Source organism: Acomys minous, assembly GCF_964271855.1.
Source record: "Acomys minous genome assembly, chromosome: 14".
NCBI classification, from domain to species: Eukaryota; Metazoa; Chordata; class Mammalia; order Rodentia; family Muridae; genus Acomys; species Acomys minous.
In genome coordinates this window covers 100,231,208-100,253,408 of record NC_140496.1, presented here as the reverse complement: position 1 = coordinate 100,253,408, position 22,201 = coordinate 100,231,208, and the positions used below count along the sequence as shown (strand labels likewise).

Below are 22,201 nucleotides of genomic sequence, written 5' to 3'. Positions count from 1 at the left end.
AGGCAGATTTTTGTGCCCCTAAAGCCTTTCCAAAAATCAAGTCCACCAAGAGTGCGCAGTAAGCATGTAGAAAAATGAAGCTCTTCCTGGCTGACCCAGCTGAATTGATGTGCACTTTTATTTGTACGCCAAGCAAAATGACATTTTTAATGATCTGATAGTGGAGCAATTAAGGGCCATGCCCCTTTCAATGACCTTTAATTTGACTCTTAATTTTCAGTCTCCTTTTTGCACATGGGGAAATGGAGGCACATTGTACCCTGTCCAAAGAAATTCAGTTAAGAGAAGATCCTGGGCAGACTAGCTACAGAAGCAAATGCTCTGTGTCCGTACCATTGCATGGACTAGACTTCTAAACACAGCAGAGGATGGGAGGGAGGGGACTCAGGGTCCACACTAATGCCACAGTTGGCAGCAGGACCTGTGGCCTGAATGTCAAGCTCAGTTATTGAGGTGTATCACCATCACCTCAAGGCAGAAAGCGACTTGTCTAGAGCCCCAAAGCTACAGGCTGTGACTCAAGGGGCTCCCACGCCATACTTGTTTCTGCAATTCCAAGTCCAGAGGCTTAAGATAGTGCCTGCAGCCTCGCAACATAAGCCAAGGAGGAAGTTTCCACAATGAGTAGAGATCTCAGAATGCAACTAAGAGGTAGAAAGACTGTATCTCCGGTCACAGTGAAGTCCCCAAGCTGAGGTCTAAGAGAAGAAATAGTTCATCCCAGATGTGTCTGTTAGCAGCTACCATAATACATTGTTCAATAACATCCAAAATATAAGGCAGTGAGAAAAGTGACAATTGTTTACAATGACTAAGAGAAGAAACAATGTTTCCATGGTAACCTTAAAAAATACTTTTTCTCCTGAAAGTATTTGAGCCAACTGGAATAAAAAGAAGGGGAAGTAAGCATTAAAGTCAGTTTCAAAGAGTGGTGAAGAATGGGTGATGCCATCACTAAATTTCTGTCCAAATGACAGTCAAAGCTGCAGACTGGAAAGCTGGTCTGTTCCGAGCCAACTACGCTAGCCAAGGCTTAACCACATACCCGATTTGGAACCAGGTAAAGAAGCCTAGAACCTCCAGTCTTTAGTTTTAAAACCAAACTCTATGGCTCTTGAAATTTTCCATAAAAAGAAAGATAAGCCAAAATGATATTTCAAACTAAGCAGTCTATATGCAGGCATGAGCCTTTTTCCTTTAAAAAATTTTAAGGTTTATATCTATTATGTGTATGAGTGTTTTGCTTGCATGTACGCATCTGTGTCACTCTGCAGATGTCAGAAAGAGTCACGTGATCTCTGACACGGGAACTATGGAGGCTTGTGAGCTGTTGAGAGACACTAAATTTTTTTAACACACAGTAATAGTACAATACAGCATCGTGAAAATCAGTTTATTCAAGGAAAAATGCACCACAATTCCTTGCTTAACAAAGGCAAATCCCCACCACAGTGGAGCTGGCTCATGAAATAGATGGTCACTCCAAGTTTAGAGCCACCCATCGGGTGCACAGTCCAGGGGAAGGTCAGCTGAGCAGACACCCAGGTGTCCTGCTGCATGCCAACGGTTGTGCTAACGGATTCTGCAGGCCATGCTGAAGAAGCAAGCTCACAGTACAACCAGCTGGAGTCTGAGTTCTTCTAGACATCTTTCTGTTAGCGTCTGAGTGTGAGCCTTACATGGCTTACCAGTTCTCCAGCTTCAAGTCTTAATTTGGTATTGAAGCCAAATTGGCTGGACTCAAATTTAAAATAAATCTCTCTCTCTCTCTCTCTCTCTCTCTCTCTCTCTCTCTCTCTCTCTCTCTCTCAAAAAGCACACTCTAAAATTCCATCCTAACATTATGATGTCACAAATTAGCAGACTACTGGTGAATTTCAATGTCACACTTCCGGTACATTAATTGACAGGAGGGGCCTATTCTCCGCCCTTCATGTTTATTAAAAGTAACTTCAGGATGTCTCTTTAGGTCAGCAGCTCCTGGGCACCCCTCCTTCCGGGTCCCCGGTTCAGTAAGACAGTCTTCTAGTGAACAGCTGCTGACTTTGGGGTGTCTCTGTACTACCACAGGATGAGGAGGTCTGGACTTGATTGACATTAGCAAAGGGTTTTAGTCAATGAGAATCAAGTGGTCATCGCTTCCTCTCCTGTAACAGAAAAGGGGATGAGGAAAACAGAGGACAGTGACGTAAGAATTTTTGTTTGGGTAGCCTTGGTTCTTTGTTGTTCTTTTAGACAGGGCCTCACGTAGCTCAGGCTAGCCTCAAATTCTGTAGCTAAGGATGGCCTTGAATACCTGGTCCTTCTGCTTCCCCTCCCAGAATACATGCACCACCATCCTGATATTTACACCTTTTTTTTTTTTACTTTATTATTCATATAGTGCTGTTAGGGATCAAACTGAGGGCCTTGTGCAGGATAGGCAACTGTTCTATCACTGAACTACACCCCACATGGACTCCCCAAAATCTTTACAAGCAGACTGGACTACTCAATATTCTAGACACACATGACTCATGTGAGCAAAGTGTGAAAGATGAAGAAAACTGGGGAAGGGGAAACAGACATATATTGAAGTTCAGATAGAGGCTTCTGGAAAAAAACTTGTGAGCAGCCATCATTTCTTAGGACTGGTCCATAGCAGAGCTTTATCAATGGCTGCAAGGGCCAGGCCCTTTCCCTTATACTAGAGAATATCTGAGAACTCATTATCACGCAGCCAAGCCTTTCTCAAGAGCCACACACGGAAGGCTGGGAAGAGGAACCTGAGGCCACCAGGCTCACCCTGCCAGCATCAAGTGGCTCAGGAGGGCCATGGATGTATGCGTCTGGGGATGCCTTTGAGGGTATTTTTAGGGATGTTTAACTGAGAAGGGAAGAACACCCTAAATGCAAGCAGCCCTGTCCTGGAGTGAATGGAAAGGGGGAAAAGGGGGCAAACCGAGCACTAGCACTCGTCTCTTTCTGCTTCTTGGCTGTGTGTGCAGGGTGACCAGCTGCCACATGCTCCAGCCACTTTGTTTTACTTGCTCAAACCATGACCTGAAAAAAAGCCACTCTTTCCTTAAGTTGCTTTCTACCAGGTATTAAGTCACAACAGCAAGAAAAGCCACTAATATAATAAATACATGATAGTGAGGTAACTCTGAGAGACCTGCTTTCTCCTTCCTATTTCTTTCTTTTCTTTTCTTTCCTTTCTTTCTTTCTTTTTTTTTTGGGGGGGGGGTTGGTTTTTTTGAGACAGGGTTTCTCTGTGTAGCCTTGGCTGTCCTGGACTCACTTTGTAGACCAGGCTGGCCTCAAACTCACAGCGATCTGCCTGCCTCTGCCTCTCTGAGTGTTGGGATTAAAGGCTTGCACCACCATGCCTGGCACCTCCTTCCTATTTCTTAGGAGGCTGTTGCCAATTAAGAAAATTAATTTTCTTTTATCCTGGCATCCACAGCAATAAGTTGATGCTCTGAGAGGATGAGATTCAATTTTGAAGACCCCTCAGAAGACCTCGCGTTTACCAGACGTTCTTTGGATGCGCTCAGCCATCTCGTTGCAAACCTCAAGATGTGGTGTGAACTGACTGACAAACACATCTCCAGAGCTTAAGTAACTATGATCTCTAGTCTTCCTTTAGGAATTTGGTTTATGGAATTCTCCTCAAAAAGCATGGTCGAGGAATACCTTAAAATTGTCTACCTCTGACCCAGGTGACAATGCAGATGCGTACATTGCGAAAGCCACCCCCACCTGACCTCCATCCTGGTCCCCACGCAACTGTGCAGAACTCTCTGCTCACTGGGAATCGGACCATTTCTCTCAGAGTCCCAACATCCGGCAAAGCCTGGCTGAGCAATGAAGAGCTACAGATGCGTCTTTGTAACCAAGAGCGCTGTGGTGGTTTGAAGGGGAACGATCCGCATAGGCTCATATATTTGACTACTTAGTCCGCAGTTGGTGGAACTGTTTGGGAAGGATTAGGGGGTGTGGCCTTGTTAGAGGCGTTTCCCTCGGAATGGGCTTTGAGGTTTCAAAAGCCCATGCCACTTCCAGTTAGCTGTCTCTGCTTTGTGCTTGTGGAGCTGGATGTAAGCGCTCAGCTACGCCTCCAGTGCCCTGTTCCCCGCTATGATGGTCATGGCTCCTCCCTCTTAAACTGTAAATCATCTCTGTGTTGCCTTGGTCTTGGTGTTTTGTCTCAGCAGTAGAAAAAAGTAACTACGACAGACACCAACAGCTTTCTCTCTTCATCAGGTCCCCAGTCTATTCAAGGAGCTGATTTGTTCCACATCCTGTGAGGGAGACAATGCCTTTGATGCTCCTGGAGGTCCACCTCCAAAACATGCACTCTGACCTCTTCCTTTGGCCTGGTAAGAGTCCAGCCTCCTGCCTCTGGTCACAGTTCATCTCCTCCTGAGACTCTCATAGGTCCCTAGGAGTTTTAAGCATGTCCTGAAGCTTTCTACACAAACCTTGTTGTGTAGAGTGTTGCTTTACAAGAAACAATTTATTTCTCAAACAAATCTTTGTGGGAGGAAAAAAAAGAAGAAAAGAAAAAAAAAACCATTTCCCACCAGGAGCTGATTTCAGAGTATAGTGTTAACTTGGGAATGACTTTTTTCTCCACTACAGACACAATACTAACCTCCTCAAACAGCAGATGCAGGACAGCAAGGCTGATGGCTGCTTCTGGTACCCATCTTTGCTGCTGTGTTCCTTCAGGAATTTCTGCAGATCCGTTTCAGGAAAGCCATTCTGTTGGTATTTCTTTTGACAAGCACACAGTGTTGTTACTTTTTTTCTGGAGCACAGGAAGTTTGTCCTTTTGTCAACAAACCAAACCCACCCTCGTGCAAGGAAACTCCCACAGTGCTACTAGCTCAGATCCAAGAAGTGCAATGAACAAGGAAGTATCAGTCTGTCAGACACAGAACAGCTAAGTCAGCGAGGCCATGGGAACGGAGAACAATGGGAGGGAAAACTCCAGAAAATAAGCCAGGAGAGAAGGGAAAAGAGGAGAATGTTGAAAGGAAGAATGAAAGAAATAGTCAAAACCAGAAAGCTGGAGTGGTTTTTGTTGGTGGTGGTGCTTGTTTGTTTTGGATTTTCAAGACAGGGTTTCTCTGTGTAGCTCTGCCTGTCCTGGACTTGCTTTGCAGATCATGTTGGCCCCAAACTCACAGCCATCCACCTGCTCCTGAGTGCTGGGATTAAAGGCACACGCCACTGAGCCTGGCTAGAAAGCTGGAGTGTTAATTGTGAGACCAGCAGATAATTTCCTGTCCACTTAAAACCTAGGGACCTAACCCATAGTCTTTGCTTACACAAAACTTGGCCAGAAAGTGGGAGTTGGGGTAAATTTTCCCCAACAGACAGAAAACCCCTATCATCCAGGCATGTTTAGTAAGTCCATCCATCTCAACACAGACACTTGCCCCACCCAAGGACACTCACGCCAACTCTGCCCATGTCAAAGACATGACTTTTCATGGGAAGAGCCTACAGGACTGTCCCAGCACACTCTGCAGTGAGGCTCAGCTATGCACTACACCCTGACTTGAATCCCACACTGACCACTGAGCAGCTTTCTTCAGAGTCGGTATGGGAAGGGCTGAGCAGAAGACAGCACACAAGGACACCAGCGTGGCACTTGTGTGGCTCAGGAGCTGGTCCTGAAGTAGTTTTCCTAACACAACCATCTGCCATGGAGGTACCAGCTCCCAGGACAGTGAGGTGCACATTAACCACACAGGCCCCATCTGAAGGGCGTGGGATGAGCCCTGGCTTAGGGAAGCCAGAACCATCCTTTTCTTTACTTTAATGAAGCGTGCACCACCAGCAATGTATAAAGTATGTCACCATCAGCTATCAGGGTGACAATCACTGGCATTTACACTGAAGGGTGCCGGGTAGCCATTCAGGCACGAGCATCATCTGTGCCCAAGAACAGCAGTCTGGTGGTTGAAGCCATCATAATCAGCCTTTATAGCTTTCTCTCTTTTTCCCAACCCAAGCCAGAGTAGCAAGTTAAATGTGCCAAGTACTGTGTTGACCAGTTTATGTCAACTTGACACAAGCTGGAGTCATCTGCAAGGAGGGAACATCAGCTGAGAAAATGCCTCCATAAGATCTGTCTTTAGGGCGTTTTCTTAATTAGTGATTAATAGAGGAAGGCCCAGCCCATTGTGAGTGGAGCAATCCCTGGGCTGGTGGTCCTGGGCTCTGTAAGAAAGCAGGCTGAGCAAGCCATGATGAGCAAGCCAGTAAGCAGCACCCCTCCATGGCCTCTGTATCAGCTCCTGCCTCCTGGTTCCTGCCCTGCTTGAGTTCCTGTCCTGACTTCCTTTGATGGTGAACAGTGATGTGGATACATAAGCTGAATAAACCTTTTCCTCTACAAATTGATTTTGCTTATGGGATTTCAACACAGGAATAGAAACCCCAAGAGAAGCACATATTTTAACATTAGTCATCAGAACAAAAAGAAGGTTTATTTAGTAAAGTCTTAAAAAGGTGACCAAGGTTCTGTTTTGATAAGATTACAGCCTTTCCTCACACACCAATCCATAAAAAGTTTATGATGCTCTTTGTCAGCAAATATTGATCGTGACTTACCTTAATGGTGTGATAGGAGTCGGTAATGAGCGCAATGAAAAGGCTGAGGACCATGTAGATGAATAAGCTGATAAAGGAATACAAGTAGATGCGGCTGAACAGCCACACCAGGAGGCTTTTCTGCTGGATCTGAGCGAAGGTGGCAAACATATCATCACCGTTGACCAGAGAAAACAGGCATTCAGCAACGATGCTCAGGTTTTCAAACTGCAAGGGGAGATGCACAGGAACTCGTGAGTCCGACGAGCCCTAGAAAGCAGGGAGCTGCAGGGAGCTTATTTTCCTCAAGTTGTTCTTGTCATTAATAAAACTGTAGAGTCTATATACTACAGCCTACAGTATGTGGAAAGGGTCGAGACTCCACACGATGAAAGAGCTTTTGTAAAGCCTCCCCAGCCATGTAATGAACACTTTCCAAGAAACTTCCTACCCCCAAATTAGACAGGCCACAGCTAAGACAGATGTCAAGGCCTGTGACAGAGCTGAGGTGGGCCATACAAGGTCAGTGACACTCCTAGCTGGCTCTCAGTGAGGGGAGGGAAAAGGTCCTACTTGGTGTGTGCTGAGACACACAGCAACAGCTGCCGAGGGACATTTGTGCTGAACTGCACGGGGCCTCGCTGAGACTTGGGCACGCATCAGGCTCATTCCAGCTCACGAGCAGACATGAGTGAGGGACGTCACAGCATGGGAGCAGTGTGATGTGACCCATGCTTCTTTAAAAACTAATAGCAAGTGGGAGCTCTCCTACCAAGGGCAGATGCCAGTCAGCGTGGCGTTAGGAGTCCTAACCATTACAAGAGACTCAGGAGAAATCAGACCCAGAATCACCTACGATTCTGTCACACCCCTGGCGGGACTCTGAGGAGTTTCTAGTTAACTTAGGTGAGAAGATCCACCCTGTACATAGGAGGCGACATTTCGGGCTCTGATCCAAGGCTGACTGAAAGGGAGCACGTGAGCCGAACATCACATCCATCTCTCTCTGCTTCCTGACTGACTGTGTATGCCACGTGACCAGCCAGCTCATGGTCTCACCTCCATGACTCCCCCACTGTGGGGGAATGTGCCCTCAATCCAAAGCGAACCATTTCTTTCATTCCTTAAATATAATTACAAATACCTGGGCCATATAGCTAGGCTCTTCTCTGACTAGCTCATACCTTAAAATAACTCCTTTATACTAATCTACATCTTGTGACCCGGCTGGTTACTTCTGCTCAGGTAACGCATTGCCCATCCTCCTCACATATTGCCGGCAAACTCTTCCCCATCTGGCTCTATCCCAGAATCCTTTCTGCCTGCCGGATGTCCCACCTCCCATTTCCTGACTCAGCTACAGGCCATTAGCTTTTTATTGACAGGTGATGCTTCCGTACAGACACAAGACTTAAGACTTCAACACTAGTCTTAAGCTGTCCAGTTTTAAACACAGCACATCTGAGGTACCAGGTGGGAACTCCAACGTCAGAGTGCTTGGCTTGCTCTCAAGAATGGCAAGCCCCCATGGCTGTCCAGCCGCTTTTCTTGTCATTGTGAACAAATACCTGGCAAGGAGGGAAGATTTATCGCGCCCATGGTTTGCAGGGGATATATGAGTCGTCATGGCAGGAAGACAGGGAAGTGGGAGTGAACAGCAGCTGATACTTGCATCTCGGAGGGACAAGACACAGAGTCACAGTGGTACCCTGGCTCTCTGCCTTTTCCCTTTGTTGTTCATCCTGGACTCTGAGCGCTTGTGATGGTGCCGCTCGCTTTCAGGATGAGTCTCCCTCCTCCATTAGAACTTTCTGGAAATGCCCACACGTTGATGCCTAGAGGTGAGACTCTGCAGAGCTTCTCAATCTAAGCAGGTCAACTGTCTTTCACCTGCAGACTTGCTGACGCATTCCAGGCACCAGGGTGGGCTCTAGAAACATGAAGAGGAACGAGCCACACAGTCTCTGCCTTCTAGGAATTCAATCCTGACAGAACTCTGTGCACAGAGAGAGTTACTAAACAGCCAGTAGGCAGGGCCATTAAAAGTCCTGGTAGTCCAAAGAAATTACAGAAAGAAACAAAACATTTGTGTCACAAATGATGTTTGGGAGCAAGCCCATCAACTTTCCTTGTCTGAATGCAGATATAACCCGCAATCACTTATGTCAGTGTGATTTAAAGTGCGCTCCGAGAGCAGGTAGCGAGAATCTCTTGCAATATTTAGGTAAAGCATTTTAGCTGGCTCATGATTATTGTGAATAATCGAAGTGTCTGGCAAGACCAGAAGCCTTTGAAGTTTTTGCGATTTTGCCCATGGCCTCGGCAAAATACAGTGATTTTTCATCAATGCCTTGTTCTTCTTATTTGTAAAACCGGGATAATACAAAACTATTATTCATGCATCATAGTTTAAAAAGTCCCCTGGAGACGGGAAATGCAAAAGCCACATTAGAGAGATGCTTAATAATGCAAAATGTGGCTTGGAAGATGACCTGCTGTCTTCAGCTCTCTGCCCAAGCGGCTTCGGGAGCATGCTGCCAAAGTCCATCACTGCCGGAAATGAACGTTGACGTGACACTTTCTGTTCCTTGAGCTGAATCACTGAAATCAGATGTGTAACAGGGAGACAGGAAGCTAAAGAGTCCGGGGCTTTGGCTCCTAATCAGCTGCATCAAATAAGAGCTTTCCTGACACCTTCCCTTTCAAGTTTGTTGTTTGCTTGTTTGTTTTAATTATGGTTTTCACAGGCAAGGTTGCTGTGATTCTAATAGTACTAATGGATCTCGGTGGCGATGCTCAGTTGCCCTAAGGTTTTGCTAACCCTGAAGGGCCTCTGATTCAACAGCTACTGGTATAACCTGGGCATTGCAACAGATCGGTTTGAGGGACAGTACAATTTTCCAACTCCCAATTTAAAGCCATACAATACGGGGCAGAAAAGCAACAAATTCCAGAACCCGTGTGACACTCCTTCATCCCAACTGACCTGTGCACTTACTGACCAAACTCAACTCTGCATCCTCTCGGCCTATCAGCCTGGCTAAAGATGGGAGCAAGATGCCATCTGTGAGCAGCACGTCACTAGAGTACCCCACATCATTCCTTCCTAGGGTGATAGAGGAAAGCTGAAACTGAGGAAGACATGTCCAAAACTGTAGCCACCCATCACATGTGACTGTTGAGCACATGACACGTGGGCTGTGAAATGGAGATGTTTGGGCCTGGGTATGTTGCCAAGTTGGCAGAGTGCTCACCTAGAAGGCCAGCATCCATGCATCCAAACCGTAGTCTTGCATAAACAGGGCACGGTGATACATGCCTGTAATCCAAGGACTCGGGAGGTAGGGCGGGAAGGCGAAACTATTAGACTATTTTGAAGTGTGCACGATGACTGCGTTTGTGACTCACATTCTGTGCCCTTTGGACCATGCTGGCCCTGGGGCACCCCAGCTTCACCTCCATTATTTGAAGGACAAAGATGCACATAGGGGACTTAAGTCAGGCTCACAGAGCAAGTGGCTAGTTATTTTCGGCAGGAGAGCTTGACACATGTCACAAGAACACAACCGATGAGGGGCCGTTCATCTCACAGCTGAGCCACAGGTAGCACGCTGCTTCTCGGGTCAAGCTCAATGCTCTTTTATAATTCTGTGCATTAGACAATACCAAGAAAAGCACCGTGGACTATTGGTCAAAGTGTGATTACCGAGGACGACCGGTGTGACACTGTGATTTGCTGTCTGGGTAACCGCAGAAAATGGCTTGGCACATTAAGGTTCTTATTCTCCGTAAAGGATGCTATCATCTCACAGGGAAGAGAGGATGAGGTTTGAGAGCTTGGACCTCAAAATGACCCCAAAGGCCCACATGTTAAAGGCTTGGTCTCCAAAGTGGGCACCTTTAAGATGGAGTGCCCCAAGGGAGAACACTGGGGGTGTGCTTTGAGGGGTTATTAGACTCCCAACCCTTTCCTTTTTTGCTGCCGCGCAGCAAACGGGCCTCCTCCATCATGTCCTGCCAAGATGCACTGTCTGATCACATGCTTAAGGCAGTGGGTCTAAGTGACCTGGACTGAAGCCATGCACTAAAATAAGCCCTTTTCCTTAAAAAACTGATCTGCAGGGCATTTTGTCACATTGATAGAAGGCTAGTGGGAGGGGTAACAGAGCAAGGGGGCTAAAGAACTTGGACACCAGACCTAACAAAAAGTGAAGAATAGCAGCCATTCAGGAAAGTTCAAACAGTATTAACCGGGTTCATTCCAGAATAATGATTAGGGACAGAAGAACGGCAAGAAACAAGTGACAAAGGACATAGGACCACTTGTCCAACTGTCTTCGGACCAATGGATTGATGAAAGCGGGGTTAGGATCAGTATTTATTCCACATGGTGCAACAGTGCCCTCTAGTGACCAAGAGGTGAAGCTGCTCCAGGAACAGTAGACAAGCAAGAGAAAGAAAACTGCAAATTGTCCTGGATTTGGTAAGTCAGTGAGCTCTCCTTGTTACAGCTATCATATCAAAGAAAAATCTTTACCCATGAGTCACCTTCAAAGAAGCGACACGAAGCAGGGAAAATCAATAGGATAATCAAGATTTGCTGTTGAGCTTGAGGCTGTCCTTTTGTTCATTGTACTTTTTTCCAGTATGAAAAATCGAGACTCCTTTGGACACATTAAATTTGACAGAGAAGGAGTCTTGGGTGTTCCACGCTGGGATATAACTAGATAGGACAGCGCGGAGGGTCTGAGCTGTCTGTGCCACTCACTCTGTGAACAGCTTACAAACTACATATTTTGGTTAATGTCAAGGTCAGAACTTAGGTTGAGCTGTTAAATCCTTCGTGTTCTCCATCTAATGCCTCCTTGCTGGGCACCTGAGGAGCGGGAAGGGGTTGTGTGTGACACAAGGGGGACCCTGGTATGTTCCATATGGCCCAACTCCACAAACAACAGACATTAACTGCTGTATATTTTCTGCTGTTCCAATGGCTCCGGAGACCAGGGAGGAAATGCTGGAAGAGGTAATGACTCCTTTTACTGTTTGGCTTGGAGTACAGCCTCATTGATTTCTCCTCGTGATTTTCTAGCAATCGATTACATCATCATCCAGAGGCAAAGTCTCTGTCCGTCTCTAAGGCAGCCCAGAGCTCACTAGTCCAGGCTGGCCTTGAACTCACTTGTCCTTCCCTTGGGACTCTTGGGATTATAGGATGCCTGACCATAAGCCTGACAGTCCTGGGCTTACAATGCTGACTGGAGGCAAATAATGGTTAGAAACTCGGATTATACGCAGCCTGACACTTGATCAAGACCACCCTCAAAGTGTGTGCTCAATTCAAGAGAAACGAAGTGCTCGTTCCTGGCAGGGGTGCTACCCCTCTCTACTCTCACCCAGAGCGGATGTAAACCCTACCACTTCACACTAGAGAGAGTCTGTCATAGGTTCTTACTTTCCTTTTTGGTTTGCTAACTGTGGCCTTAATTGCAAACGTTGCTCACTGGTAATCAGCTTGTTGAACGCACCAGATCCGCAGCCAGGCCGAGACTGCTGGGAGGGGTGTGTTTTCCTATCTCCTACAGTCCTTCTCTCAAACCCCTAAGCTTACTTCAATATCCTGAAAAGGAGATGCAAAGATATAGGGGGAAAAAGTTCTCTGGATGCTGTTCCCTGGAGAAGAGTGGAGGAGGTAAGTGCTGAGACACAAGGTCAAGGCCCCCCCCCACCCCCTCAGCGCAGAAGGAAGTGGTGCTACACACCTTCTCGTGGTACGGCCCCAACACAATCCAGCCACAGAACGTGTACCCCAGGTAGATCATGCCAGCACAAGCGCAGAACCGGAGGACTTTGGGCAGTGAGGCCTGCATGGTTAAAATGAGCACCTGAAAAACAAAGGAGAGGATGGCTCGGAGGGGGAAAAGTAGCCGGTAGAACCCGAAGGAGAACCGAGTGCCAGCCACAACAACTTCTGAGGACTTACGTTGTATGTCTGAAAGTAACCCAAATATCTGATGACGCCAACCCAGACGAGGAGTGTTGACGTCCCAAGCAAAATGCTGCACAGATCATAGTTTGTGAGGTTCTAAGGAAGAAAAAAAAAAAAACAAAAAACAAAAAAACACAGCTGAGCAAAATGCCCTAGTCCCTTTGGCATGTTACCTCCTTTTAATGGATGAGAAGAACTGGCTGTCCCCTACCAACATCTGTCACCTCATCACCTGAGAGCTGAAACTGGAGAATCACCATGAGTTCCCAAGGCCAGCCTGGACTACAGAGTGAGTTCTGGGCCAGCCTGGACTACAGAGTAAGTTCTGGGCCAGCCTGGACTACAGAGTAAGTTCTGGGCCAGCCTGGACTACAGAGTAAGTTCTGGGCCAGCCTGGACTACAGAGTTCTAATCAAGCCTGGATTATATAGTCAGTTCTAGGCCAGACTAGAGAGTGAGACCTTGTCTCAAAACAAAAGCAATGAAAAAGAAGGAGGAGAATGATTAGGAGGAGGGAGAGGAGGAGGGAGAGGAGGAGGGGGAGGAGAAGGGGGAGGAGGAGGGGGAGGAGGAGGGGGAGGAGGAGGGAGAGGAGGAGGGAGAGGAGGAGGGAGAGGAGGAGGGAGAGGAGGAGGGAGAGGAGGAGGGGGAGGAGAAGGGGGAGGAGGAGGGGGAGGAGGAGGGAGAGGAGGAGGGAGAGGAGGAGGGGGAGGAGAAGGGGGAGGAGGAGGGGGAGGAGGAGGGAGAGGAGGAGGGAGAGGAGGAGGGAGAGGAGGAGGGAGAGGAGGAGGGGGAGGAGGAGGAGAGGAGAGTAAAGCAGAGGGAGGAAGAAAAGAAAGGAAGGGGTGGAGTGAGGAGGGGGGAGAGAGGGAGGGAAGAAACTGGAGGAAAGCTTCGAATGTTTTGTATTTTTATTTTCTTTTAGTATTTTAATTATGATCTTATTTCTTTCCAAATAACATTTTGAAATAGGGCTTGGTTTGTCACTGACTGGGATGTGAAAGAGCATGGTGTTTATCAAGTATCAAGCAATACAGTCCAGCCACTTTTGGAAGCGAACTTCAGTGTGATTTGCTGGCATAGTTCCTGCTCTCAAGAGATTCTAGGCTTCATTGATGAGACAAACAAAAAGCACAATTGAATACAATGTGCTAAGTTCAGTGAGAGATACAGTGGCCACCTGCCACGGAGGCCCGCCCATGGCCATGTCCCAGAGCTAAGCTGGAGCCACACAGGCTGGGGAGAAGTCTACAGGCCTGTGGGCAGAACCTAACACACCCCCAAGGCTGAGATGTGGTGTGCGGAATGGCAGTGTGAGAGCTGAATGGGGGGGGGGGGCGCGACTCTAAAGGTCACACTGGCAGGGAAGCATCACTGCATTCTAAGTAACAGCAAGACGGATGGATACTTCCAGGAAGACTGCCCAGCCACTGTTTGGCTGGATCTGTGGATATGAAACTAAAGACAGAAACACAAATGAGATGAGAAGGCTGCTGAGGCAGTCCAAGCCAGAGAGGAAGTCAGTCTGAGGGAAGCTAAAAGTAGCTGGGGTGTGTGAGGGGGGCAGGTGGGCGGTGGGGGATAGTGGGGGGGGGGACAGTGTAGGCCTGATGAGGGCAGCTTTGAAGGACTGACCTGTCGTAGGACTGAGGAGAGAACGGTTGAGCGGAGGAGTCTCAGTCCAGCTATGTGAGCAAATTGACACACGCAACCAGCCACACCCTGTAGACACTCAAGAACTGTAGATCCCTTGGCCATCGAGGCCCCCAGCATCTGGGATCCCTCAACACACACACACACACACACACACACACACACACACACACACACACACACCTGCCACTGGCTCTGGAGGTGTGTTCAGAAGTGACTGGTCTGTGTGCCAGATGCTCCCTTTGCAATTTACACAAGCAAATAGACAGATACACTTAAAAATAAATAAATACAAAGCCCGAGCCATCAGTGCCTGGAGGAAGGCCATAGGCTGCCATTCCACAGTGACTCTTCCTGAGGAATGGTGAGAGGCAGCCTTAGGCCATGGGTGGGAGAAAAGAGAAAAAACGTGAGAGCCACTCTAGTCCCCAGAAGGAGTCTGTGTCCCACAGGGCCTCAGGTCATCCAAAAGAATACAGGAGCCTAAATGACAGTCACGTACCTTGACTTTGATTTCCATCTTCAGTATGGATCCCATGATTGTCATGAGGTCGCTGACGGTGACCAGGACATACCAGCCGTTGAGGAATGCCCACTGGTCGGCATCACAGACACGCCGCTTGTACTTCTCCAGGAAGAAGTTGAGAAATCTCTAGCGCAAACATTTTAAAAAGCATTTCTTACAAGTCACTCTGCCCTCTGGAGGCAGAAAATAAGAATGAGCCAGTTTCCAAGATGGCAGATCTACCTCACCAGGAGACGCAATGCCACATGCTAGGTCACACCTGCGTCTCCAGTACAAGCAAGCACTTAAGCAGCTGCTAAGTAACCCAAACACCAACTGCAAGTATTGTCCCTCCAACAGTGCTAACTCAGAGTACGTTCCAAATACTGCGTGTTATGTCCTCACTCAAGCTGACCGACGGCAACTCTTTGAACCAGGATACTTCTGTGGCCCAATGTAGGCAATGTGTTCCCAGGACTGTACCTGCACTTGGCAGAGAGAGACCCCAACCACTGATCCAGAATATCCAGGGGGTTAGAAGGCAGATATGAAGTAGGAAATTCATGAAGTGAAAGTCGGGGGGACTACAGAGATGTCTCAACATTAAATAGCACCGGCTGCTCTCCAGGGGACCCAGGGTTCAATTCCCAGCACCCACACAGCACTCACAATTGTCTGTGGCTCCATTTCCAGAAGATCTGATGCCCTCTCCTGGCATCCGAGGGCACTGGATGCCTATAATGCACAGGCATACATGTGTGCAAACACTCATGCACATAAAATAGAAATAAATAAATCTCAAAAAATAATATAAAAACCAAAGTTGAGATCAAGGAAAATAGAACGGACTACTTCCTGCTCTGAAGATGATGCTTCAGGGTCTTCCTGTTTCTCCTGACCCCAGTGGGAACCTGGACTCTCACCTTAAGCCAGAATTACACAGATAGTAAGCTCAAGTATCTGCTTCTGAGAAAACATACTTAAAGAGGTTAAAAAGGCACAATGAAACTATTTAAGAAATTGAATCAAAGTATTTCGTGTCTCATTATAAGCCATTTAACATGCCTCCTTGTCAAAGTGAACTCTGACTTGAAGACAAAAGACGGAGCTCACGCATGCTCTTAAGATCATCCCTGAAATTAACATTTTATTCTGGAAACTTGTAAACGCTTGAGAGCTCACCACAAATACCTGTGCTTGTTAACTCGATTTTAAGCAAAGTTGTTCTCTGACCTCCTGAAATAACTAAAACCTTTTCCTTCTTTTTAAAATGTTTATGTGTGTATGTGTGCATGTATGTTCACATGTAGGTGTATGCACATGTGTGTGGAGCCCAGGCATAGAAGCCAGGTGTCTCCTGCAGCCACTCTCTTCCTTATTTTTCTCTCTGAACTTGGAGTTCACCAACTGTGCCGGACTGACTGGCCAGTGAGCCGCAAGGACTCTCCTGTTTCCACTTTCCCAGAGCTGGGATTACAGTCATATGTTTTTTTGTTTTTGTTTTTGTTTTTTTATGTGGGTGCTGGGAATCAAACTCAGATCCTCATGTTAGCATTTAACCAACTGACCCATCACACTAGTCCCTGTGGCCTCGTCTTACTCCCTGTACCTCAGGATGGTGAAGGGAAGTTGTTGAGAAAGGGCACCATAGCCCAGTGTCAATAGTTCGCACAAACGCAGGCTACAGGCTGAGAGCAGAGGGAGAAAGGGAAGAGCCAGACTTACCTTTCTCAGCCTCAGAGCGAGAACGATGGACCTTGTACACAGGACAAGGGATGCCAGGCAGACCAAAATGACAAACACGTCAAACACCAGGACGTAGCGAGTGCTCCTCTGAACTGCAGAACAAGGCCCAGGGCAAATGTTAAGTGCATCCTGCACAGATTGTGGAGAACGATCTCCTAGCAAGTGGCAGTCTGAAGGGGAATTCAAAGAAAACTCACCTTGTCCATTGTTGAAACAGTAACTTTCAGAAGAAAAGTCATAGGGCGTTCATTCAGAAGGCCACAGACAAGACAACACTCCATGGAGGGAAAGGGTCATGCATGTGCAAATGTAGGCACTATTAACCAATGCACCAATGTTCTTTATAAATATTTACTGCAGAACAGAATTCAACAGAATGCAATCCATTTGGGCTCCATTCAGAAAGAGGCAAAATTGCCAACATGGCCTAAGTCATTTCATACAATAACACAGACAACAAGTTTGCCTTATTAGGGGCTGGAGAGATGGCTCAGAGGTTAAGAACACGGACTGCTCTTCCAGAGGTCCTGAGTTCAATTCCCAGTAACCACATGGTGGCTCACAACCATCTATAATGAGATCTGGTGCCCTCTTCTGGCCTGCAGGCAAAACACTGTATACACAATAAATAAATAAACAAACCTTTAAATATATATATATATATGTTTGCCTTATTAATTTGCTCTGAGAAGCCCCACTTCTGCTCCTTGGCCTCCCAGTGCACTGTCCCACCAGAGCACCAATCTGCAATACATTTCCTGCACGCCAGTGCCAAGAAAGTAACTCTTGAGAGTGAAACCCAGGGGAGTGAGTCTTAATATGGTGTCTTCTTGGATTACACAGCAGCAGGAGGGTGTCACCAAGACCAACCAGTCTGTAAGTGTATCCACTCTCAGTGGTTGCACAGTCCAGCCACCGCTCTCCCGCTCCACACTGTGGCTACACTGGCCTCCCCGCCATAGGACCGTTTACAAACTTATGCCAAGAACCAGCATGCCTGCCTTGGCCAAAACCATGCTTCGTACACACCTGCTCAGATTATTTGTTTTGGGGGTCAAATTTCAGATTTTCCTTTTCATTGATTAATTCTGTTGCTTGATGGGTTTATACATTTATATACTGTATTCTGATCCCATGCCCCATCCTCTGAGCTCCCTCACATTCCTACCAACCCCTAGTCCCCTTCCCTGCCTGACACATGCCATTTGGTCTGGTTCATGGCCCATCCGTGTGACCACTGCATCAGAACTATGTGTTGGAGCCTGACGGGGTCATGAGTGGGCACCCGACTGAAAGCAGTGATCCCCACCTCACTGAATCTGTTTGTTGCACACAGTTCATCAGTGTGGGGCGGCGGGGCTTGAGCCCTTCCTCTACCCACGCCTGACTGTGGAGGGGCCCATTCTTGCGCATTCCCAGTAACGCCCTCCGCCTCTGCAGCTGCCATCTGGGGTCTAAATGTGTTAGAAATGGCTGTGCGCTGCTGCCATGAAGATGGCATTTCACAGCATCCCTCCCTCTACCGTCTTCTCTCCCCATTCCTTCTCTCTCTACTTCCTGGCTGCAGGTTAAGGAGTGAGGCTTCAGCTTACTTCTCCAGGTCTGTGGTCTGCTGCCATGTGTGTCTGTCATGATAGACCCTTATCCCTCTAGAACCATAAGCTCAAACAGCCCTTCTTCCTATGAGTCCCCTCAGTCATGGTGTTTATCACAACAATAGCAAAGTAATGAAGACAACAACCCATGCTGCAGGTGAACTAGTGGGGACTCTCCTGCCTCAGCTTCCAAGTCACTTCGTACCCCGCTGAAACTATTTTGCCTTGTAGAAACAAACATCTTCCAGGCATGAGCTTGGAGACACGGGTTCAGAAATATGCCCTGTCACTTTGACTAGGGAAGTCCCACACTTCTCAATCCACCTTCCCAAATAGCTGATGTGTAGACACTCTACCACCGTCTGCCTGTGGGACTCTGACTTGGGGCTACTCAAACTTATGAACTCTCACTCCTGCAATAAATAAATGCCATTACTGTTTAGCATGCTGCCTACAGTCTGCCTAGCAACCTATAATGTCATTAACCTGCCCCCAACTAGGTGTGCCAGCTGCCCAGGATATAAAAAGAACAAACGCACCTCACATATCTCTCTCTCTCTCTCTCTCTCTCTCTCTCTCTCTCTCTCTCTCTCTCTCTCTCTCTCTCTCTCTTTCTGGGGTGCCCTTCCCCATTACCTCCTCTCCCACATTTCTATAATAAACTTCTCCCTATCATATCTGTTGACTGGCATCTTATTTTTCCCATATTTAATAATCATACCTCCCATGAGAGGAGAGCCCTGCCCACCCATTCTTCCAGAGCCTTGTGAGGATGGCTACAAACTCTAGTATAAAATGTAAGTTGATAGAAACCAGAAGCACACGCAGGGAACATGTATCAGGAAGCGGGTGAGGTCTGCCTGTGAATGGGAGCACTGCTGGATTTTGCTTTGAGGACATGTGGGTAACTGTGCATAATGACAAGAGGAGGCAAGCAGTCCAGAAGCTCAGTGGGAAGGAACACCGGAAGCCTTGGGAAATAGCGACCAGAGCCACCAGGTGTCGCCTCTGTGCTCTCCCTACAGAGGGAGCTTCTCAAACCATCACAGCTTCAAATGGGCCCATCTCCTAAACTGGTTTCTAAGCCTCAGCTTTTTAAAGACTTCACAGCCCTTCACTTTATTTTAAATGCATGTTTTCCTAGTTACGTGGTCAAGTTTCTTAAGACGTCGCCATAAGAAAAGCACATTTTAGCAGTTTTTCCATTCAGGTCTGCGAGGCTTGTGCTTCTCTCTGTTGGTCACACGGGGGCGCTAGAGCTCCTCCCATTTGTGCACTGGTTGGGGAGATCATTGTTTGAGGAGCCCTGTGGCCCACTTTGGTCTTCATGGTGATGACTGCAAATCACATTTTATATATGACAAAGGTTACTTTTCCCTCAGGACATAGCTGCAGCCTTTACTTGAACTTGAGGGCCTTGTTGGTGCGGGTTTTTGAGTATCTGTTATGGAACAGGAAACCCATTTTATCAGAAACCCAAACTGAGTTTCCTTTAGAGCAATAACTGAAGCCAAAGCTATAAAAGAAAAAGAAAACTTCAGAATCACCAGCCATTATACAACTGAAAAGTCGTGAGTGGCTGGAAAAATAATGGTGGTTGGACTAAAAACCAAATGCCTCATATTTTATTTTTCTGGTTATCTGGTCAAACGGGAGTTCATTTAAACAAAGGTTGCCAATTCACAATGCTCACCACCCTTCAGAGATGTCGCCTGACCACTGAACAACAGGACAGGATCCAATATCTTAGACTCTTCTTTTGAGACAGGAATCCCTGTGTAACTTGAACTGCGTCTTCATCTAGAGTGTGTGGGACACCCTCCCTAGCTCAACAGGGCCATTTAAGCACATGGCCCATGAGGTGACTGAGGAAATGTTCCCATGTTTATTCAGGCTGCCATCTGTGCTCTGGAGTCTTGACTTTTCTCTGGTGTCCAAGGCTTGGATCAAAACATAGTCCCTCCGAGAATCATTTCAGGATTCCTACTCGGCCCTGGTCAAGTTTATCATTTGTCTTCTTCCTCAGACCTTTCATACCTCCCCACCTGTGCCTACCCATCATGCACCAGAAAGCTGGTCACACCAGTAAGGCTTTTTCTTCTCACTAGAGCCAAGCAACTCTGATGACTCCTCTCCCATTGCTTGGCACCAACACCCTCAACAAATAAGTCATTGCTCTTGCTTTGTAGAGAAATATTCTAAGACAGAGAGGCCAAGACATAGGTCCAAGTCCCCAGACATGGCAATTAGAACCAGAATGCAAACCTAAGCCACTGACTCACACTAAGTCCTCAAGAGTAGCAATAAACACTTGCTGACTTGGACAAAGTACCAAGGTCTTAGGACTAGTGGTTGAGCTTGGTTGTTCTGTAGCTTTCTTCCCACTATCGGCCACGTCAATTGTGTAGGTTCTCTTAGTCCCCAAGCCTTCCTGGAACCCACAAAGGGCAAGCTGCACAGCACACTTACCAGACCCAGATATGTTTGTGGCTTTGCATTCTTCTATGTTGGCCTCGCTGTTAAAATAGATTTTGATTTTTCCGCTGTGGGCTTTGTTGTCAAAGGTAATCTAGAGACAGAAATGGAGAGGCTATAGTCCAACTGGAGGTGGGAGTTGTCAGGTCAACTCCTTATGAATGCCAGCAACACCCAGACAGTACTCTGATACAAAGAGGTTGCACCAATGAACACTCCTCGGCACATAGCTAGCTGTGATTGATCTTATAAAATATGACCTTAAGCAGCTTGAGGGGGAAAGGGGGTTATTTTAGTGTACACTTCCTGGTCACACTCCATCACAGGAAGTGAAGTTCACACCACAGAGGAAGGTTGCTTACTGGCTGGCTTACGACCTTTGCTCAGCCTGCTTTTTTTTTTTTTTTTAATCCAGCCCAGGACCACCTGCCCAAGGATGGCATCGCCCACAGTGGGATTAGCTCTCCTCCATCACTCAGCAGCCAAGATAACGCCACACAGAGATGCTCACTGGCCAATTTGATCTGGCTAATCCTCCAGTGCCCACTCCGTCAGATCGCGCTGGGCTGTGGCAAGCTGACAGCTGGAGCTAACTAGGAGAATTCCTTCCAACTTTCTTTTAGTGATGAAAACTACACTGGAAAGGGGAGAAGGACTTCTGTGGGTGCTGGGGATATGAACTTGGAACCTGGTGCTTTACACGTTGAGCCGCCTTCCCAGCCCAGACAGTTGTAAGGGACTGGCTCCATGTTTACATCAAACAGTCTCCAGATAAGTGGCACCATGCCCTTGCCGAAGCTCCCGCAACACAGCAGTATCTACTGTCTGTAGGGCCAGCACTTATCCTCCTCTGCAAAAGCCATAGGGAACAGACCAGACAGGGGCTGACGGAAAACAGAGACACTTGCCGTATTCTGAAAGACGTAGCAGTCCGGTACCTCTCGGGAATGAACGGCCTGTAGGTCAATTCCTCTGAGGGCAAAAGAGATATCCACTTGCACAAGTCTTTAAAAAAAAAAAGCACAGTAAAAGGCTTAACTCTCAGTGTCACTAGATTCCTGCCCACCCCTCCCCCACCCACACCCGGGCTTCCTCTCCTGTGCATTTGAGACTTGATATTATTACCGATAAAAGTCCAGCCTGAAGAAAGATGTCTGTGCCCAGTCCTCAGGCTCCTTGGCAAGCACCTGGAGGTCTAGGTGAATGCATTCTAGAGCAACAAATAGACGAGGAATGGTCACTTCCGGCAAGAGTCCGATGCTGAAATGAGTACAGCAGCCATGTGATGAGAGGCAGGACCCTTTGAAAATCTCAAACCATTTGCCAACAGGGAGCACAGCAACCCTTCAGTGGAGGAGCCAGCCGGCAAGTGCCACTTTCACCCAGGGGCTGTGCTAACATCACCGGTCTCAAGAAGAGATGGGCGTCAGGTGCGTCCTACACTGGGAAGAAACCATCACCTGTGCACTATTCCTTCCGGATGCACAGCCTCAGCCAGTCGTGATGAGACAAAAGTGCCTGACAAAAGATTCTCTTTAAAAATGTAGAGATCAGCAGGGCACGGGCAGAAAGACCTTTAACCTTAGCATTCGGGAGGAAGAGGCTGGCAGAGCTCTGTCTTGATCCTTGTCTTGGTCCACATAATAAGTTTCAGTC

General features: G+C 47.4%; 1 protein-coding gene across 4 annotated transcripts in view; it reads right to left on the bottom strand.

Annotated features, from left to right (window-relative positions):
- Window positions 1-1,379: 1,379 nt before the first annotated feature.
- Window positions 1,380-22,201, bottom strand: part of MCOLN2 (mucolipin TRP cation channel 2) — a 44,830-nt gene continuing 24,008 nt past the window's right edge. For 2 of the 4 annotated variants that reach the window (XM_084756259.1, XM_084756261.1), the window contains exons 5-14: window positions 21,671-21,755; window positions 21,454-21,550; window positions 20,540-20,639; window positions 16,455-16,567; window positions 14,727-14,876; window positions 12,566-12,667; window positions 12,345-12,467; window positions 6,607-6,813; window positions 4,637-4,758; window positions 1,380-2,147 (exon numbers count right to left, since the gene is read on the bottom strand). In XM_084756259.1, coding sequence (XP_084612385.1) covers window positions 2,111-2,147; window positions 4,637-4,758; window positions 6,607-6,813; window positions 12,345-12,467; window positions 12,566-12,667; window positions 14,727-14,876; window positions 16,455-16,567; window positions 20,540-20,639; window positions 21,454-21,550; window positions 21,671-21,755 — 1,136 coding nt within the window. In that variant the 3' untranslated portion in view covers window positions 1,380-2,110. The remainder of the gene's footprint in view (window positions 2,148-4,636; window positions 4,759-6,606; window positions 6,814-12,344; window positions 12,468-12,565; window positions 12,668-14,726; window positions 14,877-16,454; window positions 16,568-20,539; window positions 20,640-21,453; window positions 21,551-21,670; window positions 21,756-22,201) is intronic. The other 2 variants (XR_014774318.1, XM_084756260.1) reach the window with 2 other exon arrangements.